Source organism: Apteryx rowi, unplaced genomic scaffold (genome assembly GCF_003343035.1).
Source record: "Apteryx rowi isolate R43461 unplaced genomic scaffold, aptRow1 scaffold_41, whole genome shotgun sequence".
NCBI classification, from domain to species: Eukaryota; Metazoa; Chordata; class Aves; order Apterygiformes; family Apterygidae; genus Apteryx; species Apteryx rowi.
Genome location: NW_020450621.1, coordinates 685,222 through 708,074, shown reverse-complemented (window position 1 = coordinate 708,074; position 22,853 = coordinate 685,222). Strand labels below are relative to the sequence as shown.

General features: G+C 35.3%; 1 protein-coding gene across 7 annotated transcripts in view; it reads left to right on the top strand.

The window, feature by feature from the left end:
* The first annotated feature begins 11 nt into the window (after nucleotides 1–11).
* B3GNTL1 (UDP-GlcNAc:betaGal beta-1,3-N-acetylglucosaminyltransferase like 1) overlaps nucleotides 12–22,853 on the top strand; it is a 139,201-nt gene continuing 116,359 nt past the window's right edge. For 3 of the 7 annotated variants that reach the window (XM_026075692.1, XM_026075695.1, XM_026075694.1), the window contains exons 1-4: nucleotides 12–2,242; nucleotides 2,371–2,470; nucleotides 7,926–7,990; nucleotides 18,265–18,330. In XM_026075692.1, the coding sequence (XP_025931477.1) occupies nucleotides 2,210–2,242; nucleotides 2,371–2,470; nucleotides 7,926–7,990; nucleotides 18,265–18,330 (264 nt within the window). In that variant the 5' untranslated portion in view covers nucleotides 12–2,209. Of the gene's footprint in view, nucleotides 2,243–2,370; nucleotides 2,471–7,925; nucleotides 7,991–8,556; nucleotides 8,638–10,384; nucleotides 10,678–18,264; nucleotides 18,331–22,853 lie in introns of those variants that run through there. The other 4 variants (XM_026075693.1, XM_026075697.1, XM_026075698.1 and 1 more) reach the window with 4 other exon arrangements.

Genomic DNA, 22,853 nt, shown 5'->3' with positions numbered 1-22,853 from the left:
CGGGAGCCGCGGCCGGGGCGAAGAATAAAGCTCCGAAAAGCGGCTGGGGCGGCCCCGCTCCCGCCGCGTGTTCGCCTCGCGTCCCTGTCGGGGGGCGTTTGCTCGGAGGAAAGCAGCAGGGCGCCCTTGCGGGAGGGGTTTTTGCCTTGCTTTTTTGCTAGTTGCCCTTACAGGACGGCCCGCTGGGCGTATTTGGTTTTACGGAGTTTGAAAAGACGGTTGCCTTTGCCATTTTCAGCTCAAACTAAAGAGAAATGTCCCAACGTGATTCTGATATTTTGCACTTTTGGTCTCACAGTGAAAAAAGAGTTCTAGTTATACGKTATTCAAGCTAGTATCAAACTAGTTAGTGATGGCATAGTCAAGTTTTTGCTGAAGTTAGTTAATTAGAAAAAAAACTTTTTTCTGGATGTGAAAAATTGCAGCACGTTAATATTGCCATTGGAAGAACTCAAGTGCCCTTTTCTTTCTGAATAAACGTGTTACAGTGATCTGCAGCAACATCTAAGGTCTTATTTTAATTGCTATCTAGACATAAGGGATACTAAAATCCTGAGTAAATTAAATTTATTGATTCAGAATCTCAGATTTCTGCTTATTTTCTAGTCTCAAAGTACTAATGTAGAAAGTCTTAAAGTACTAATGAGACAAAGCTCTGTAATACCATTTTTGTATATGTTGCTGTTGTGGGGTTGGTTTTTTTTTTTGTATTTGGTGTGATTTTTTACTTTTTATTTCTCTAAAACAAAGGTCAAAGACTTGCTTTGCTTAAAGTTTTAGAAAGCTTTCCTTCTACTTTTAAATACCACTTTTGCCTGTTAGAGCATCCTGCCAAAATGAGGAGGTACATTCATTTTAGACTAGTATAGTTTTTTATTTTCCTGTGAAATGCTATTAAGTTTCTTATTTGTTAATTGTACCATGCATCATACTCTGTAACACCTAAAGAATAGGCACTCCTTAGTGTGCACAGAATATATCTGCTCACTGGTGTATGTATTTGCATGTACATGCACAGTGTATATATGCCCATATATGTACTAAATCTTGAATAATTCTATTCCAATGCTCTTCTAGTATCTTGTTTTCTAATTCTAGTGTAGTCACAATAGGAATTGATCCTCTGTTTCTTTAAACTAGGTGCTTATGGTTACATGGTAAGGTAAGGAGTTTGGGCTGTTTCTAGGAACTTCTTAAAATGTCTCATGAGACTTTTGACTTTTTGTACAAGTTACTTAGGCTCTTTGCCCTAAGTTCCCCATCAATAAGCAATCYTAATAGGTGCTGGTTTGAGCTCTCCCTTTACAAACATAACCAGTGTATTACTGTGATAATTTCTTAGGACTTGCATACTGTGAATGGAATGTATTCTTTTGTTTTAGGTACAAAAAGTGTGTTTTGGGGTTGTTGCCTTTTGAGGGGTTAAAATAATGAGAACACTGATGAGAAACTAAACAGAGAAATCCATCATCTGTGTTTTTAAAATAAAAAATAAAAAATTCAGATAAGTTTTTGTGTTTTGCATGTATGTTGCGGAAACAATCAAGAGGGGCTAGGATAGGAAAGCCTGTGTTTAAATTTGTGGATGAGGGAACTGTGTCATATGCCATCTTTTAATGTGTTTAATAGCAGTTTTAGATAAAAACTTTTTTTTTTAATTGACTGAAGCACAAGGCTGCAGGCTGCATATTTAAGTATCTTCAATTTGTTTAGTAAGCTTAAATAAAAATTGATGCAAAAGATATGTTAATAGCAGCCAGAAGTAAAGTGAGGCTTAAGAGATGTTGGAATACTAGAAACAGGTTAGTAGTGTTTTAAATAGGTAAGTGGTGGTATAGATGCTTTGTTAGCATTTTTGGTTCAGTAGTCACTTGACTGAATGAAGATCTACCAAACTCCATCTTGTAGAACTCAAAAATAATGAAATTTGATAAAGAAGAAATTAAAGCATATACTTATAATGAAAATAGAGGTAATTTGCCTACTTTTATCCTTAAGATACATTTTCTGTGAAAGTTTGTTTCAGAAGGATTCAGGCACTTCCCTTTTTCTCATGAATATTTTTAAACTCTAAGTAAACAAAAATAGCRCCTACTGACATGTTTGTTTGTTTGTTTTCTTGAAGTCTATCATTCTGCCTGTTCACAATAGTGAATGCTGGTTAGACGAATGCTTGGAGTCAGTTTTGGAGCAAGATTTTAAAGAAACTATGGAGCTGTCAGTTTTTAATGATGCCAGTGAGGTATGTTTCAGACCTCATTTAAAATATTATCCAAGTAAATACTGTCTCTGATAAGAACTTTTATTTTGTACTGTGTTTGGCTTAACATACAAATTAAAATAGCAGCATCTATGTCATTATTTTTCCAGGACAGTTCAGCTGAAATAATTGAAAGATGGAAGGTCAAGTTGGAAGATGCTGGTATACCAGTAATCATAGGTAGTAATGATTCATCTCAACCTCGAGGAGGTATGTAGCTTAATAGTGATTTCTTTTTGAGTTACATTGTTACAGCAGGCATTTTTGGTTTTAGTTTGAAAAGTACCTTTGTAGCCACTTGCTTTGCAGTGGAAAAAAAATCACATAGCTTTTTAGAGCTCCATGTTCAAAAACCCATTCCAATCTAGAATTTGGCCCTGTTGTTTTTGGCTCTGTAGTATTTGTTTATACATACAGGGAAGAAGAACTTGGCTTAATACTTGTGCTCTACTCAGCAAAAGAATTTTGTTTAATTGTAATATATACAATGTTGTTAATGCTTACAATCTTGCTGTGAGTTTCTGATATCTGATTTATCTTCAGGAGGTGGGATTTAAAGAAAAAAGAAACCCAAGTTTTCTTACGTAATCATATAAAAAGTAAATGCATATCCCTTGCTATTGTAGAAAAAATGAAATGAGTGACCCCCCAAAGCAAAAATAATATTAAAAGACTTTTTTCTTCCTAAATCTCAGTCTTGATTTCTAATCAGCTGAACAGTTCCTCCCCTTCCCAAATTATGCTCCTGGGAATAAAGCCTATCATCATAAACAATGCAATTGAATTAGAGGTCACAGATTTGTTGTTGTTGTTGTTTTATTAATAACTGTGGGAAAGCAATATTTCAGCCATGTTGTAGAAAGTGAAAATTTTAGGTTTTTTATTGTTGCTATTGCAAAACTCTACTAGTTTTAAATAGGGTTAAATCTGTGATCCAAGCCAATTATGAAGAAGTGGTTCTGGAGTTTTGTAGTTGGCCAGTAAATAACAGAATCAAGTTGAATAACAAAGTGTGCTGCTGTAAAATGAAGATACAGATGGTGGGATATGAACTGTAAAACTTCTATGTTTTGAGTTTTAAATCTTGCTTGCTTTTTGTAAGGTGTGGAAGGAAAGCCGGTACTTGGTTTCATTAAAGGGGCAGAGGCCTGACATGAAACAGAACAGAACATTTTCAGTATCTCTTTTAAAACCTCTGTTTTGATCTGATCATTAAGAAGTTTTGATCTGTGAGCTAAGACAATAAACTACTGAAGTAGTTCACTGAACGTACTGTTTTAGTGCCTAATGTGAATACGGATAGGTCTGCAGTGTGATTTTCCCATTGATTTGCATGCTAATGCAAATTACATTTACCCATTGAAGGAGATAATGAACAAATCTCATTGGCAGTTTTTCTTTTGATCATTTTGCTTGTTTTGTTTTGGGGGTTTTTAGTTTGCTAAAATGTAAAATACAAGTAAAAGTATGTTGCTCTTTGAAGAAGCTGATGTCAAAGAGCATTAAACACAGTCAAAAGGTCATCTCTACGTTCTGAAGAACGACCACAGGACAAAGCAAGCAGAACAGTGTGCTGATATTTTTTTTTGCGAGCTGTATAAATAATGTTCCTGTCATTCTGGGTTTTGTAAGAATGAATAGACAGGTAGGAATTGGTATAAAGCTGATTCCAAATTTATGTTCATCAATATACCATTCATTTCTTAACAGAAAAGTCAAAGAATAGTACCAAGACACTGCCAATTATAGTACTTAGGAGAGTTGACTGGTAATCTTCTTGTTAATATCTTCTTATCTGTTTTCCATCTTTTATAAAACACTTTTCTATGTATTAAGTCTTGTTCCTAATATAGAGTTGTATTAATAGTGTGTGTAAATCAATTTTTAGTTTGCAAGAACACACAGGTGCAATGGCTTGACAATAATTTATGGTAGTACTCTGAAGTCAGTTCACCTTTCCACTCTAGGAAAGTGAAACAAAGTTCAAGAATTGTGGACTACGATGAATATCTTGTGCCATTAAAGAGATATGTCAGTTTAATTATCATTTTAACATGTATTTGTCCATTTTAGTATAGCTGAAACCTGAGAAGGTCATTAAAAAACTGGACGGGGGGATGAGTGTTGTTTTAAATAACAGTATAAAATGCGTACTTTAAAAAATAAAAAGCTTATTCAYGTGGAAGTCACTCCCAGGTCACCATTAAAATGAGGACATCTTTTCTTCATGGTTGTTACGTTTTAGGAGCTGGTTGCTTGAAATCCATAGTATTTGTTTGCTTTCAGTGATTTACTTTTATTATGTTAAGGACTAGTTACAACTGTAAGGAGTCTTTCCTTTAAAAGAAGATGCTTTAATACAGAAACAATGTAGTAGTCAGGCTTCACATCTTCAACTATTTACACAAGATTAGGATTTATTTCTGATTCTTTTCTAACATGTAAAAGAAAGAGGGGGGGACCTAGAAAAAAGAAAGGGTCACTTGCTTAAAAAAAAGAAAACCTTTTTCTTTCCAAGAGTGAGGAATGTTAATATCTCAGTGAGGCTTAAGTTTTTACGGTTGTAACCATGGTAACATGCTCTTTTCACCAAGTAAGCAGGCCTTACAAAACTCAGAGAGCTGGCACAAACATTTGGKTTTTTTCAGTACAGTAATATTTAAGAAAACTTTTTATTCATACCAAACAGGATTCTGTGGGGGAACAGTTCTTTAATATCTAATTTCTACAGGGAGTTGTATCTCTCTTTAATAATTTTTAAAATATGTGTATTTTCTTCTCCCTCTCCAAAAAACTGCTGGTAAAAGAAAAGCTTCAGGAAGTTTTCTGTCTTAATCTTAAAAAAGAAGTATTTTCCAACTTTTTGTCATAACAAATATTTAATACTTCACACTTTTCTTTAAAATGTTTTATTTGAAAATAAGATTCAAAATATTTCAGAAAGTTCTTGCAGTAATTTAATCATCTTGTAGTTGCCTTTGATTCTCTTTCACTTTTTTTTCTTTATTATTGATTTCCTTGGACTTCATTATTTTATATTAAAGATTGTTGCAATATTGGTTTATAATAATGACAGCAATGAAATGTAAATACAGGCTGCGTTACAGCTAATACTGGTAGATCTGGAAATTGATTTGATWGATGTTGGGCAAAGTTACTTCTATCCTATTCTTCCTCTTCCTCTTGCTTTAGTAGGGAGCTCTTAGGTATTAGGGTTTTGCTTGTTTGGCATGTCCAGACCTGCTAACTAGCATTAGTTGGTTCCCTCTAAAATTGCTCATGCCAGGATTCAGTTCTACTTTTGTGCTAGCCACTGACTTTGCCAGCTGTTTTTTGCTGCCAGTAGGAAGGAGAATGGGACTAACTTTATAAGTTAGTAACATTAAGATTAGATATTCATACACTTATAAACATAATATGTAAATATATTGTAAGATAGTATAACAAAGTCCAAGAAATGCATGATGGAGAAAAGAAGTTAAGGTGACTCAGACACCTGCAAGGTGAGGATTGAAATATTCGAAATATATAAGGAAGAGCCTGTATTATTACTGTTCTGTTGGTAGTTGACATAATGTTCCTTTCAGCCAGTAAGAAATGCAGTTATAAGCCTTTTATTTTACTTGGAACAGTGAGCAAAATGACCAAGGAGCATGAGCATTAAACTAAGTGAACCTTTGAGCCCAGTTAAATTTGTTTCATGAGCAAACTTATACCTGTATCACATAAAAAGAGTAGAGAATTCCAGAAGATTGCTTTTTCAAATGCAAAATCAGGAACTTTAGGGATAATACTATTTAAAATTATCCTACTTCATTGTGAGGGTTTTTGCTTCTGCCTTTCCAGTTTTCCCATTAAAGAATAAAAAAAAAACAGTACTGCATATCTTCACATCATGTGATTTGCATATCAGAGCAATCTTTTGCTAGATTCCCTGATTTGGGTCTATAAATACTTTAGACAAGGCTTAAATGACACAAATGCCGCCAAGTGGAATTCATATAAGGTTTTTCAGATTAACACTGGATAATGTAGCCTTTCCTTATAATGCTGCCTGTGAGAAGAGTGCAAAGCCCGGACTCTTCCAGGGTAGACCATGTCTACATATAAAAATGATCCCAGATTAGCTGGTTTAGACTTGTACCTAGCAGATGTGTATCAGTGGTAAGCTAAGCTCATCTCATTGCTGATTGCTGCAGTCCCATCTGTACCCTTGCCTATGTATTCCTGCTCCCTCTCTTTTCTGGCTATGCTGCTTGTTTGACCTTTCAGTACTGTCATCTAGTGGGAAATTAAGCTGACAAAAAAGTTTTCATCTGGTTCAACTTCCTGAAATGGCTTGTTGAAAGATCCAGCAAGTCTCRGGGGACAGAAACTAAAGGACCATAGATACCAACATTGGCATCTGACTGAATTTATATTTCAGTGCCATCTTCCATAGATGGTATAAGCTGGTATGGTAGAAATATGTCAGGTTTGTGCTCCTCGTACGTATGTTATTCTCCTTTGGCTCCCCTCTGCGTTACATGAGCTATTACATAATGCTGATTATTCTCTAACTTCCTGATGAGACAGTGTTTCAAAATTATTTTAAATGACGCATGAGGTTTTTGTATTTGCATACTTTGTATTTAGCAAGTAAAATGGAACAAAACCTTTTTTATGTCCTTCTGAGAACATAGCCCCCAAAACAAGTTGTTTAATGTTCTCTTGTCCTTCTGTTGTTTCTTTATGGTTTGTTACAGTAATGTCTAAGGCTCCAGTTAGGCTTTAAGCTCCTACTATGCCAAGTCCTGTACAAATATAAGCAATAGTAAAAGTTGCTTCCTTGCTCTGATAATTTACATTATGGATCAGTGCTCATGAAACAGATAGGAAGGACTGAGGAAGGAAGCACTATATATGTATGTGTGTATATACTTAGATATTTATGCATGTGTATATTTCAATCTAAAAAAATTAATGTGTTTAGTATAAACTATTTATGCATATGAAGTGCATTTATTGTAGTTTACTTGTTATCTATATGTGATCAGTTGGTAAAATTTAGTAGGAAAAGCTCTTGTAACATGTTTGCCCTTTTGTGAGGATCTTTACTGAACTCACTAACATTTTTCATGTAGGTTATCATAAAATAGTGGTGGTATGCCTATCTTGTCAGACTTAAAACTGAAGGATGTGGGGAAGTTGAAGGAATTCTTTCTGCTGAGCCTTTTTTAGCTTTTTGTGCTATTCTGTGGTCTTGCAGTAGTCTAATGAGACAACAAAACTTCTACTGTCGCGTAGTCTGAGACACAAATATGTATATACAGGCAAGGGCATTCAGCATCTGAGGTACTGGATCTGGGACCTAACYAGTTGGACTTTTCAAGATATGCATTAGATAGCACGTCACTTTTTGGTGGAGGGGTAGCAAAAGTAGTCCAGTTCTACTGAATGGTAGAATTTCAACACATGCAGCTGATGCCCACTCAGAGAACAAGATTGAAATGGGCATGCAATTTAAATATTTAGAAGTTTCCTGTTTTCAGATATGGAAAATAATGTATTTTATCTAATACTGATTTTTGTATTTCCTTTCATCTGTTCTTGACTGCAGTAAATTTAAAAAAAAAAATGCAAAGGTGAAAAACGCCACATTATTTTATCTTTATTTTCTTAACAGTTGGATTTGCTAAGAATCAAGCAGTAATACAGAGCTCAGGAACCTATCTCTGTTTTCTGGATTCTGTAAGTTAATGTGTTTTGTTTAAATCAGTTTTGTCAATAAAATTCTTCTGTTGTTTTTAATGCAGTGGTTGGTTTGCCTTAAAGTCAAGCAGTTTAAACATGTTTGGGTGTTAAGTACATGCTGGACACTATTTATAGCCCTATAGTTATCGTCCAACCTGTAGAAAACCTAATGCTTTATTCTTTGATCCTATTGGATTTCATAAGCTGTTGTGAGCAGGGTTGGACAAGGTTGGTATTCAGATGTTTTTAGGATTTTTGCATTCACACATGCTTCAGAAAATTGTACTGATGAAGTTGCCTGAGAAACTAAGAGATAATCTACTGGCTCTTTGATGCTAAATAGGAGAGGTCTCACCTCCCATCTTGCATTTGTTCTGTCCTTTGGTGGATACCTTGTATGAACCCATTTGGCTCGCTTACCCAACAGATAGCTGTATGACTTTCTGCAGCTTAATATGCAGGGAAGGATTTCACAGATGTGCCTTGCTGATCTACAGAATGGTGTCTAGGAGCAGGCAAGCAGAGCCAGACCTTTAAGGCTCACCGATCTCATGTAATTTCAGCTGAAGATTCATTCTTTCCTCTGAGTTGGAACTGAACTATAGTTTAGTAGGACTCTGGCTGCTGGAAATGTAGGTTTTCAGGTAAGGAGTCCAACTTACCATTATCCCTGTTTGTGCTCATTAGAAAGTATCATGACGTTTTTCGTGAGCCCAGGAATGTAAATGCTACAGCCTTATAATCCCACAGGTTTAAAGTTGGATAATTTTTCCATCCCTAAACTCCATTTGGTGTATCAAGTGAATAGAAGGGGTTTTCTGTTTGTATGTTAAATTTTTGTGAATTAATCAATGTACTGTTGCAAAACATGGTTAAGTATTGGTATATTTCTTTTCACCAAAGGCAGTGTGGCAGAAGTTTCTTTTTTGCCTTTCTATTTAAGAAATTAAATTTTGCAAGTGATTTTTCTGGCCTTTGTTTTTGCTAATATGAGGTATTACTATATTTAGTGACACAGTTTGCCTTTTTAAATGAGTTTATATAAATTAGTTCTACTTCCCATTAACAATTTTTTACTGCATGTATGTGACATAAATCTTTATATGTAAGTTTATGGAGGCTGAAGCTTTGAAATGCCATATTTGATACATCCATACATATATATAAGTATGTATATGGATATTCCAAAAACAAAATTTCGAACATCCATTGAACACATGGAACTCGCAATCACATATACAAATTAATGGGTGTTTGGCCAGGTTGCTTTCTTGCACATCAAAAAAATACTTATTTCATTTTCAGCTATAATGCACTGAGTCCCAGTGTCTGTTTCATAAACAGATTTTTTTGAGGAAGTATGAGCACAAAATTCACTGTTTTGATTTTGATCACCACATTAAACAGATTTATTTTAAAACTATGGGTATTGTAAATTATGCCGTAARGTAACTGAAATTGATGGCAGTTTTGTTGATATGAATGAACTCAGGATTCGATTCTTCTTGCATTACTATAGGTAGCTAGATACACACCCAAGTGTCAGTTTAATTCATATGAACGATTCCATGAATTTGAGTCTCTCTTTTGAGTTAGTGATGCTGTTTAYCTATGCAAAATGAGAAAAATTAGATCTAGTCTAACTTAGGATTTGCAAGGTCCAGATATTCTAGGCTTGGACAGATATCACATTGGATGAAGTATTCTAGGCAGTATGTAGGATGAATTACATGCATATATTTGTTGACTGAAGTTAGCTGGAGTTCGTATATGCATGAGTGAAAAGTGAACATACTGCTCTCTTGTCCCATGGAGCTTCATCTCTCTCAAAGCTGTGTAGAATAATTTACTGAGGTAAATTTTGTATTAGTCTGTCTTTTCACTCCAGACAGATCTAGTTGTTTGTAAATCATTAGCAATAAACTAGAAAATTAAATGAAATTAATTACTTTTTTTTTTTTATAGGGATCTTTTCAAAATTCTTAATTTGTTATTTAACGTATGATGCTTATACAGTACGCATCTTCATGATGCCATGTTTTTTCTTTTTGCTCACTGAGTAAGAAAATGTCAGGGCAACAATTTACCACTCTGAGGGTGTCTGGGTGAGGATTTTGGACTTCTTCCAGATTATCATTAACATAAGTTTATATTTCTTGATATAATTAAGACCTAGTCAAAGTGATTTGGATGAGAATTTTATGACTTACAGTATGGATGAGTTTGGAAGAAACTAGCAAGAATTCCCCTTCTGCACATTCCTATTCCTACCACTGAGCTAGATGCTTCAAAACAGAAGTCATTCTGAACTATCAGAGCCTAATCTTGATATAAAAGAAATGTTATATGATTAGTATTATTAAATACATTTTCTACCATCTCTCCTTGTAGCTACCATTGTTAGCTGAAAACAGATTGGAGGAAATAAATAAATGTGGAAGCTTCTACAGATCTGAAGATTGCTCAATATTTTAGCAGTGGTTAGTAACCACTGTATGATAGCAGCTCAAATACAGATGTTGCCAGCTGTGTAACAACTCTGCTTCTACATGCCACCTACCTTCTTAGTTTCAGTCACCAATCCAGTATCAAGCTCTCTAGGAAGGAATGTTGATATCAGCCCTGTGGAATGTGCTGCAGAATTGCCAAGGAATTGACCTTCAGAAGTGCAGCCTTCATTACAGGTTTGCTATAGGTGGATGCGGAGAGAAATGGGGCTGGCTCAGTAGCTTGTATACATTTTGTATAGGTGGAGAAATATACTGTTGCTCCATTTACATTCATTTCACTTACGCATCTCTGGAAATATTGGCTCCAGAGAGAACTGTTTTGCTTGACATTCCAGCTGGAGTCAAGCTGCTTGCATTATGTCTCTCAACACAGATAGATTTGTGAGGACAACAAATTGGGAATAAATGTGGAAAAAAAGATTACAGAGCTCAGAACTGTCAGAATTTGATCAGCCCATTCTTGTGTATGAAGTGGCAGCTGTTTGACTAATAGCTGTTTTGGGTCTTTTTTGCTGTAGCTGTTGTTAACAGACTCCTCCCCTAAGCTACTGAGGCATTTTTCCCACCAGCAAAACAAGCAGAAAATTCAAAGATCCTTAACGAATTGTTCATATTTAACGTTTGTACTCTCAGAAAATCTTTGTCATAATGACAACAGAATTCACTAATCTATGCAAATATGCTTCACTCTTACCTTTACTTCAAATTGTCTGCAGATATGACTTTATTTACCAGTTACATTTCATTATAATCTTAGTTTGTCAGTTCCCTGGGATAGTTACTGTCTTTGTTACAATCAGTTGCCCAGTTTTAGCACAACAGAACTCTGATACTGAAAATTCCCTTTTCTGCTTTGAACTGCTGTTTTCATTGACATTCACTCAGATTTACCTATATTTGTATCAAAACTGTATGTCTCTGAAAAGGAGCCTACTTTCATTTCATTCTAATGATCTGTGGAGTTTCCTATTATTTAAGATTTAATGAACATATCTGTTGGAGGGTTCCTGACTGTTAAGTAAGAGAAATAAAAATGTGTCCTGTTGTGAGCTGCAGTTAAGTATCTCTAGCCCAATCACATGTGCTTGCATAGAGTACTTGACAGACTTGTTTTAGTCCTTTGAAAGGCTCAGTTGGCAATGTATTATACTATTTTTAAGATTCTTAGTCAGTTCAAAGATGTGACACTGAACTCTGTTGTCACTGTGTCACTGCTTGCTAGTAGTTGAAAATGGCATAGGGCAACAGTTAAGTTTTATTCACCAAATGTGAGGGCAGATCACAGGAATCAGCATTTCCATGTTCAAATTGGCAGCTGCTGGCCTGTACTTTTCTGTTTGAGATATGCTTGTGTGATTTAAGTTGGAGAATGTAAATTCTCAGTTACTGTGAAACTGCATAAAATTTTTCCTTGAGTTTCAAGATCAAAAACACTTCAGTGAGGGGATGGTTTGTAAAGGTCTTTGGAAGAGGCTGTTAGACCTTAGCTAGCCAACTTGATAGATGGTTTGGGATCTCCAGCCTTCAAGGTTGTTTTCAATTACGAACATAGCTGCTTGTTTTTACAGTTTCTATCATTTGCTGTTTTTGGAAAGATGAATTTCTTGTTAGTTGCCATTGTAAGTGACTCAGTTTCTTTTAACAAATTAGTGTTATGGGTATTAATAAACTTTTGTAATATTTTTCCTTTCTTCAAATTAACATCTTCATAGCTTTGGAAAATAAGTAATGATCAGACTTCATAAGCACACCATAAGCATGCAGCTACACACATCTTCATTGATTTAATGATAAAGTGGGTGTTTGGAATTGACAGTGAGGATTTTACTCTGATCTGTTTACTGACTTTGCTGTTTAACACCGTGCAAATTGCTTGCTTCCATAGTCTACACACACACACTCATTTAACTTTTTTTCTATGATCCAACTGTGAGAAAGATCCAAAATGATCTCCAGTGACTTCAGAACTGTTAGGTATGAAATGGTATATACCTACATTTGATAAACAAATGCACCAAGGTGGGAATTGGCTTGACAGTAAAAAAAAATTTCTTGCCAGTTGAAAGCAATGCTGATATAAAAGATTGCTTAGGAAGATTGTCATTAATTTTATATGATGAAATGTACTAGTTGTTTGGGACATGAGATCACCACACAGTTTCACGTATGGGCCTTCATCTTGTCATGCTCAAGAAAAGATAAAGGTGCTCAATGAAGTGGGCTTCTTAAAGTATTTTCTTTATTGTCTCCTTTCTCAATTTAATTTAGAATTAATTCAGAAGTAGAAACAAAAAAGTGGTATTTTTTTCCTATAATCCTGCAAGATTATTAGGGTATGTTCTGTTCAGGTGACTTGTCAGTGGCCATTAACATGCATGGTTTTAGTGTATTTGGTAGTGTGGGCCTTCTTAAAAAGCTGCCTGCTGGAAAACTGCCTATGATATGTGTATTTGCTTTGGTAGTGCTGTTGCCAGGCCAGTTATGGGATTTTTGGAGGTTCTAGGCCTTTTACTTCCCTGGTTCAAGGAGTTGCACTAAACAATAGCAAAGATTTTAACTATGATCAGAGCAGGTGCAGGATAAATGAATGTGTATTTGATAGATTGAAAGACTTTGGAGATGCCATATTGTGTCTCAGTGAGTCAAACATTCCTCCTGCTGTTGCGGCAGGTTGTATTTTATGTCTAATAGTTGCAATGGAAAGAACGTGCTGTTATTGTCAGGATGGAGTGTGTCGGCTGTTTTTATGAGCCGCCAAACACAAAGGAATTTACCAAAACATATGATGCTGTGTCTATAGCTTGAGCTTCAGAAATCACTTTAACACTGAGCCATAATTAGCGTGCTGCTTTATGTTAACTCATCTTTGGTGTTAAAAAGGAAATGTGTATTGCACACTGAGTTGTATGTCTTGTTTTACTTTCTGAAGTAGAAAAAAAATTAAACTTTTAAGGAAAAATCTTCAAATTATCACTCTGGAGTTCACTGAGGTCCAGACAGGTTGGTTGAAGAGGCCAGTGAATGCTTGTTGTTTGAATTTACCCAGACTGATTTAAGAAACCCATACTGAAACAACAAGAGGTTTGAATAACATCCTTAGGCGCAGACTATTGATTTAGTTTTCCTTTTCTTCAACTAAACATATGAGTTAAGTAAAACAGAACAATTAGCTCAGTATAAATTGTGCGTGTGTTTATAAAGAACATTGGTTGGAAGGAAACAGCCCAGCTGATAGCCGTATAACTAGCTTTTCTGACTTGGCAGCATCTGTAAGTGCTGGGGAACTTGACAGGAGCAAGCCGGCTTTCTGCAGAAGGGCTATATTTGATATGAAGACAAGCAGGCAGAATGCCTGTCTGACTGAAAGGTGATGGAGATCACGGGCCCCCCACTGGCAGAAACACATCTGGGCTTGTTTAGAATTCCCCACTGGCTTTTCATGTGAAATAAAGTCCTTTTTATTCTCCCATCTTTCAGCAAATTGTTTCCCTACTCAGAATGGATACTGGAGAACAGGAAGCATGTTTGTAATCAACAAAATTCCTGTAAATTCTGGGTTATTTTGAGTGCCTAAAGTAGGATTCCATTTATGTTGCTTTATTTTTTGCTCTTTAACTGTTTTTTGGCATTGTTTGCATTGTATATTTGTACATATTTAACTACAGTAAACCCAGCTATTACCTGAGGTTTTTCTTAATTTCTCTGCTAAATTTGGTTAATGAGATCACATGAAAATAGATTTACTTACAGATTATTTTTAATTTAGCTATCCTTTTGAAAATACCTACTAAGTGAAGGCATACATTTATCTCATATTTATTTTAAATCTCTTTTGTCAGTCTTTTAGTGCTGGCTGGATAATCTCTCTTCATCCTGTCTGCCTTGTATCTGCCAAGGGACAACCTTTAGAGGCTTCCACATTAACAGGGAAAATAGAATTTCAGTGGAACCTTGCATTAAAACTTGGTGGTTAATAGATTTTCTCGGGTACTACTTTACTTTTTCTGCAACAATTTTTTTAATGTTAATTAAAAAAATAATAGAATGAATTTTAATACTCAGGAATGCTTCCCCCCCCCCCCCCCCCCGTTTTATTTAGTGCTAGCCTCCTTTTTGGTATAGCAGCTAGATTCAAATATGTGCTTTTTTTTCCTGGAAAATATTTGTCTAATTGTTGAGATTGCATTCTTAGTTTTAAACAACAAAAAAACCTCTACTGATTGTAAAAATCAAAGTTTAGCATCACAGTTATTGAATTCTTTATCATAAATACAACATTTTGATAGAAAATTTGTGATTACATAAAGTACATTTGAAACAAAGTAATTGGATAAAATATGTGAACATCTCTAGTTGTCTAATACCACAGTTGCTGAAACTCCATTAAGTCTTTTACCTGTGCAGAGTGTGTTCGGGTTTCTTACTCCTATTATTGACCTTTGAAATTGAGAAATCTTTAAAGTGCTCTTATTCTGTGGTACAATCTTTATTCTTTTACTCATTAGTTTTTAAACACTCACTGATGCACAATGCAATAATATTACTTAAGAATATTTCTATATTAATATATTTTCTTTTCACTTTGCAGTTACCTGCACAATCATCATTAGTAAAGATCTTCAGAATGTTGAAATTGAGCCCTGCGGTTAGCTTTCTTTTATAGTTGCCCAGACTGAGTCTAAAAAGCTAAATAGATAGAGTCACTCAAATGGGACTTCTGTTTTGTTCTATTCTTCCTCATTTTTTTTACTCTCATGTGCCCAGAAAGTATCACAGACCTGAACAGCAGTGCATCACATATGAAAAAATACTGAAAAAGAAAGAAAGAAAAAGACAAAATGCCTTTTTTTAAGGTTGTTCAGGAAAAGAGTTCATGTTTTTACCTTTTAAGGAAAGTGTCAGCTTTTCCAGCATCAGAGACAAAAATGTATTGGAAAAAAAGTGTGTTTTGAAATTCTTGCATTGATAGTGCCCCCTTTTAAGTTAGATAATACAGAATATTGATAATCTTGATGATAGCCTAAGATCTTTCTTCAGCAGATAAAATTGAGTCTAACTGAACAATAGCTTCTATTTTATTTTTCACACAGCTTTTTGATTTACCAGTCTTACCTATATTTAATATTCTGTTCTTCTTGCAAGGTGTTTTTTTTGTTTGRAAGGAGGTGGGGGKTTTTTTGTTTGTTTGTTTTTAAGTCAGAGCGATAGGATAAGTGTTTTCCTGGAACATTTGCTTGATACAGTACCTGCATAATGGCCTAATTGATAAGTTGGATTAGATGATAAACAATATTGTCATACTTTTGAAATAACTTTGATGTATAGAGCTTTATTCTCCCTATATTGTAAAGGTTGAAAAATCAGAAGGTTTTTTCACATTGGCTTTGAAAATCAGTAACATTTCTTGTATTTATTACAAAATATACCCTAAATACAGAAGAGTGCTTTTGACGATATGTCCTTTACATCTTTTGTAAATTTGCATGTGGTAAGGACCGGCTTTATTATTTCATTGTTTTATCTTTAACCTTGAATGGTATTAAGTATTTGGATCTACTTTCAAAACCTTTTTCTTTCTCATTTTGTTTTTGATAAAAGTATAGTGTCACCCTCAAGGTCATTCAACTCTCTAAGCACCAAATGTTTAAGCACTAATATATTTCTGTTGCCATTGATTTAACTGAAAGTTTTAATGTGAAGGTTGTTGGAAATTCAATATTTATTATTTGGCTTTAGGAGGGATTGCGTTAGAATGATATTAATGTGAGGAGCTGTTAAAAGAATGGATATGGAGCAGGAGTTCTGGGCTCCTTTGAATTATGCTTGACTGATAAGCTGGAACCATTTGTAAATACTCTGAGAGGAAATATGTTGTATTAGCTTTACCAACATGTAAGAAAGACTGAATTGCTGCCATAAAAGAAGAGCCATATGGGACTGAAATGGAAGAGTACAGAAGAAAACATTGGGAGGCTACAATTAGGGAGAAAATTTGAGCTGAAGTTGGGTATTTGACTGTATTGACTGTACACTGAATGTTTTGTTATTATACAGTCTGTGCTTYGATTTTTTTATCATTTCTTTTCACAAATACTAGTTTTTGTGATCATAAAACATGTTGTATCGATAGAGCTCGAGACCGAAGGCCTTATCTTATCAATGAAACAAGGCACAGCCAGGCAGCAAAGAACACCTCTCCGTATTCCCAGCATACACAAATGTCATTCTCAAAAGCAGAAGTTAGTTCCTTGTCCGCACATACTGCCAATACTATTATTAGAGTTCATGGTTAAAGAGTTGGTGGTTGTCTTTAGAAACATAAAATATGTGGATTTCCATAAGAAATATGTTGAGATCACAGCACAGTTGTCAGGTAGTGATTTTGGACACTTACAATTTGAACAGGTTTGAGTACACTAAAAGTGTAAAGTCTCAAGTGTCATTATCAGTTTCTTCAGGGACTGTCTATCTTTACCATTTTTCGAGCACTGCAGGATTAAGCTCTGTGACCTCTTCAGTTTTTATACTTGATCCAAATTGGATTGTTGCAGAGTTCCAGAATATCCTTCGTTTGATTTTTATTGTAGGCAGTCTGTATTTCTCTCACTGATGTGCAGGATGCATTGGACTTGTAATTCCTATCGATAAATACATGTTTCCTGTAGTACTAGCTCATAAATCATTGAGAAACTAGGCCTTTATGTCTCCAATAATAAAACAGAAGTCTTGTGCTTTATGTCTTATTACCAGTGATTCTTAGCTGACTTGTGATTGACTTGCATTGTGAATAAATAGTAGAACTAGATTTTGTGGTGGACTTTGAAGTCATGTCTTCAAGTATTACCTGAAAAAAACAGGCAACTTTGAAGTATGGATTTTTAATGAAGTCTTTGATCTTGAATAAAGTTCAAGAACTTAAAAGACCTTTAAGCAGCTATATTGCCTGCTAAAGATGATGATGATTAAAGTAATGTACAATAATAATACAACCTTTCATCTCTCATTGTCTCTGCTATGGGATGACAAAAAACAGCAAGGTCATTTAATCAGCTTTAGCTTTACTCTACATCTGTGGACTCTTATCAAGCATGATTGATAATTTGCTGTACTCTAGCAGGTACTCTAGGCTGCTATACCTTTGTCTCCTTATTCTGTAATTTTATTTATCCATCTATATACACAAATGCTTGCAGTGCTTTTGGTAAGTAAGATTGTGGGCTTTGAATGGGACTATATCAGAAAGTGAGTATCCCAGACTGCTCATGAAAAGAAGGCTTTTGAATGAAGAACTTCTTGAGATGAGAATTTTATGATTTCTATCTGTTTTATTGGTATGTATGCCTTCTATATAGTTTTACTTGCATGCATATATACACTCACTTTTTGTTTTTTAAAGAAGGCACCAAAAGCTTCCTTAAAGAAGTTTTAGGGGAATAGTTTTCAGTTTATTTTAATCTTCATCTTTTGAGATTGGAGCAGAATAGCAGATTAAAATGCAAGTGTATTTTAAAAACGCTAAGTTTCATTTTTAACTGCACTCACTCACAGGCTTTGTTGAAGTTAGTTTTTTTTTAAATGTACTACTTCCATCCATTTGGAAGAAACCAAGCAACGACCACAGTGGCTTTAATATTTGTTCCATTTGTGTTTTTGACTGCAAGCCAGTAAAATGATGTTAATTTAACAGCATATTCTAATGTGTGTCCGAGTACTGTACTGTGACCCTTTTTATGTTCAGTAACAGTGTGCTATTTATTCCAGGATGATGTGATGATGCCACAGCGGGTTAGACTGCAGCACGAAGCTGCCATTCAGCACCCAAACAGTGTGAGTACTTTTCTTGTGTGTATTTGTGTATTTTTCTTTTACAGAGTGCCGGATATATCTTTAAAAGGATATGAAAATTTCACAGTAGGGCTGGTGGTGGCAAAGCAAACCCAGTATATTCTTTTCCTTCATTTTTAAACCTTATACTGAATAGTAGCTTTGACTGAACTTCTTTTCTTCTGCTTATTTTGTGTTTAGTAAACCAGATCTCATTTTGACAGTGATACTCTTTTTTTCAAATAAATATGCAGGTTTCTCTAGCATATGTAACTTAAAGTAGAATGCCTTTTTTATGTAGCCTAATTAGGTAATCTGAAAAGCTACTTAAGGTTTGGTTGCAGCTATGGTTTTACTGTGGTTAATATTTAAGAAACTGTAAACAATAAGGAATGCTTGGGTTTTCATTCATACACTGGCCTACAGTTAAGCTGATGTTTCTCCTTATGACTGACTGCAAAAGAAAATGTTATCAGGTAGAATGGCATTCTTTATTCTTGTGAAATAAATTATCAAAAATGTTTTGTGAGCTAATTGTTTTATGAACTGTATGATTTTGATTGTTAAATGAATTTCTATAATTAGGGCCACTATCCTTTGAAGAGAGTTTTGTTTGTGTATCTGTTCTTCTAACCTGAAGATAAAATATTTTTTGTAACAAAATATTCTTGTTTATTTGTCCATGGTATTGACATAAATATTCCTTTATAAACTTGAAAACTAAGTTCATGTACCTATCAACAATATTCTACAAAAACAGTCTTAAGGAAATAAATTTCACAAGAGAAAATGTCAGAGAGATGGAAGCAGTTTGCAAGAGGTTTCTGGAAACGAAGGGTCAATTGACTTTGTTAAAAAGGTGTTTCCTGCAAGAGATCTGGGAACAAAACAGACAGTTTTAAGATCATCACTCTCTGGGAGTTAAACACCTTTGGAACTCTTTCTCCTAAACGCACGTACTCCAAAATAGAGATTATTGCAGTTGTTTCAGCTAAGGAGTGTCTCCCAAACAACCTGCTGTTTAGTGGTGGGATGTGTATCTGCTCATCACTACACCTGTACTAGCTCTCTCATGAAATATGATATTCCTTACAGTATAATTTATGAGATTATGGTTTTAGTAGTAGCTGAGTAGCAATTAACCAAGTTCGTGCTATGAACATAATGAAGTGATACATGGAAAGTTGTTTTTGATCTGAAATGAATCGGTTAATGTAATTCCATAGTAAAATGTCAAAAAACCGGAGAGGCAAGTTTATCCAGTAAACTTGTTTGATGGAAACTASTGTTAAGAGCTATCATATTTCTTGCTTGTTTGACTTCTATATCTGTATATTAAGATTTTTTTTTTAATTAGACTAATTGCAGCTGAACAGTTTGTAGTCTATTTAGGAAACACTTCAACTCTGTTTTGTTTATATTCTGTTCTACTATGTGCCTAACAACATTTAATATGAACTATTTAATGACAATCAAATCATAATTAGTTCTTTCATAGACTGAAGGGTGTCTTCATGATGTATTCCAAGCAACACAGACTTGTTCTTCCCATGCTCTAAACTATTTCACAGTTGTGGTCCTGCTTTAGTGTGGTACTACCTCTCTTTTTGCAAAGCTTAACTTGGGCTTGGCGCTTCACTAAATAAAACTAGCTAAAGTCAGTCTGATTTAGCATGAGAAATTAGGGTTTCCACCTTCGGCTGTCTGACATGCACGTGCTGGAAATCTTCAGTTTACGGAAGTGTTACAATTCTCAGAAATGAGTGGAGAGGAAGGTACCATGATTCTCCTTTGTTTTTTTTTGGTTTTTTTTGTTTTTTTTTTTTTTTTTTTTTTTTTTGATGCCCCTTCTCACTGAAAGTGTGGTTCTGTCCAGAGACTGGAGGCCTGAGATTTTAAACCTTAAGAAAAATGATAGAGATCTGTGTATGCTTCTCATATGGCATAGATGTAGTACATGTCGGAAGAGCCTGTCTCATGCCATCACTTTCAACTTTCTACTGAATCAGAGGGTTTCCTTGCAGCATTTTGGGCAATGACCTTAGTTCTCAATTTTTCTTTAAACTTTTATTGTTTTTTTTTCTGTTAATTCTTTTATTTTGTTGTAATTATTTGTGTGTGAAGTTGTCTATTTATATTTGGAAGAATTTTTTGTTCTTGCCTTAAGATAAAAGGATTTTCCTTCTCTGTGTTCTTGAGAACCCTAAGAAGGCAAGAATTAATGTTTGATTTGCATGGGACATGCTTTCCCATCTTACAGATACAGAAAATGTTTGATGCCTGTGTGTGCTTTCTGGAATAATGTAGTATTTTCCAGAACTTTAATTTGAAGGCTTGAAAGCAGAAATGGGAACATCTCCAGCTATTCCTTATGAACAACTGCATCAGCTCTGTCCCAGGTCAGAGAGCCTCAATAGTCCTGACACAACTTCAGTTACTCTGAGAAGAGAAAAGATGGCCTTCTGGCCACAAATATACTGCCCAATATTAGGGTGAACTGATGTTCTTAAGAGAATGATTTCTCTCCAGTCTTCAGAATCATCATGCCCTTCAAACCTGCTGTTTTTGGAAGACAACTGTAGATGTTTGAGTAAGGTTCAGTTCAGTAATCGAAGTTCTGATACAGACTTTGGGCAGTATGATCAACCAGAGTAGGTAAAGAAAAAGCAGAAGCTGGAGAAATGCCTGTGAAGCAGTCAGCTTTTTTGTTTTGTTCCTGAAATTCTAATTTGCAGACTTGGACTTTCCACTGTTTTGCAACTCCTCCTGACCTGGATTTAAAGTTTAATTTTGACTTACGGTAGTTTCAGTGTACATTTAGAATCTTTGTTCCTAGTCCTAGCTGTGCCAGTTGCTATTGAGAGCAAGATTTGGAGACCAATATTTCACTGAGCTCTACTGTTGGAGGTTTCAGTCTACTATCATTACTACTGTCATTACTACTACATTACTCCTACAAATCTCAGGTTAGAAAAGTCTCCAACTTTTTCCACCAAGAGAAATCTTATCCCAGATCCTAACTAGTCCCTGAGGTTGTTCCTCTTTGATGTTATTCTTAAATGCAAAGTATTTTACCCTGATTTGAAGCCCAGTTACTAAACAGTGGCATCAAAGTTATCAGGTACCTTTGTAACAGTACAACTTTTGGTACCAGTTGTTCTTCAAAGAGAGTGTGTCCCTATTTTTGAAAAGGCAGTAGGCTTCCCCCTGCATTCAAGTAGTGGAATTTGAATGGGGTAAATTACTGCTGCAGCCTTTAGCTTTATCAGTCTCTCTTCCTCTATCATGGACTACTTCATTGTGCTTTTAAAGAGCAAGAACAAATTCTTCTYTACTCTCTTAAGCTATTCTTATCTTAAGGAATTTTTAAGAAGATCTTGAAGGATGGGGCTGTCCTGTTGTCTGTAACGTTTATAGTGGAGGATTTGGGATCTGACAAGATAAATTGCTAATACTGAATACAGCCCTAGAACCACTGTCATGCTGTCCCCTGGTGAACATACTGCATTATGCCCAAGTCCTCTTGACAGGAATCCTAAAAAGAGGACACGAGTTTTTGAGACTTCGTGTTTTCATACTACAAATTGTTAAGCTCTGCTGGTGCTGTATAAATGTTTACTTTTAGCAGTTTGAAGCCTTAGGGATGTTCTGTCTATTGATGATATAGCTACCAACCCTCTCACACTAACTGATTAGGGATATGCACTTACGCTTCATACATGTGTGCCTTCAAATTGCTTATGCTCTTGTTAGATAATTAATGACTGTCTTATTAGATAACGAATGACTGTGTTACTGAAAGTTCTCACACTATTTTTTGTTTATCCCTAGAAGCAGCATATATCCAATTTTTCTGTTTGTTGAGTATCTGCCAGGGTGCTGATTATTTACCTACTACAAGTCATGAATGTTTTATTAGCAGCTCATGAGTAGCAATACCCAAGATCACATTTCCCTTAATTCTGAAAAATTCAGGCCTTAACATCTTATCTTACTTATACTTGTGTTCTCCTGGACAATGTCCGACTTTGTATACATACTGGTGTTCCATTGGAAAAGGCTTCTGAGTTTTGGGTAGCCCAGAAAATATTCCAATATCTTTTCCTAAGTCACGTGTATATATAAATATTTGTATATGAATAATATAAATATACATGTCTGTATGTGTATGTAGGGATGATCAGCCTTTCACACCTACATGCCACATTTATTCTGTTGTTTTATTTGAACAGAGTGCTACTCTACAGGAACTCCCAGGGCTTTTTGTTTCAAGGACAGATGAGGCTGTTAGCTGTGTTTGTTTCTGGGTTGTTTCATTGTGGAGTACTTGCATCAGGACCTGCTGTGGACATGTTCAGGTGACATCACTGGATGTGGTTTGGATACACCCCTTGAGGGCTCACACAGCGCTAGGGAGCTTCTCTGAGAAGTGCTTCATCCCTGAAATGCTTGGGTACCCGGCCACACTTTGCCAAGCCACTGGGCTGTTATGGAGGCTTCCAAGAATGGTGTGGCACTCAGCAGAG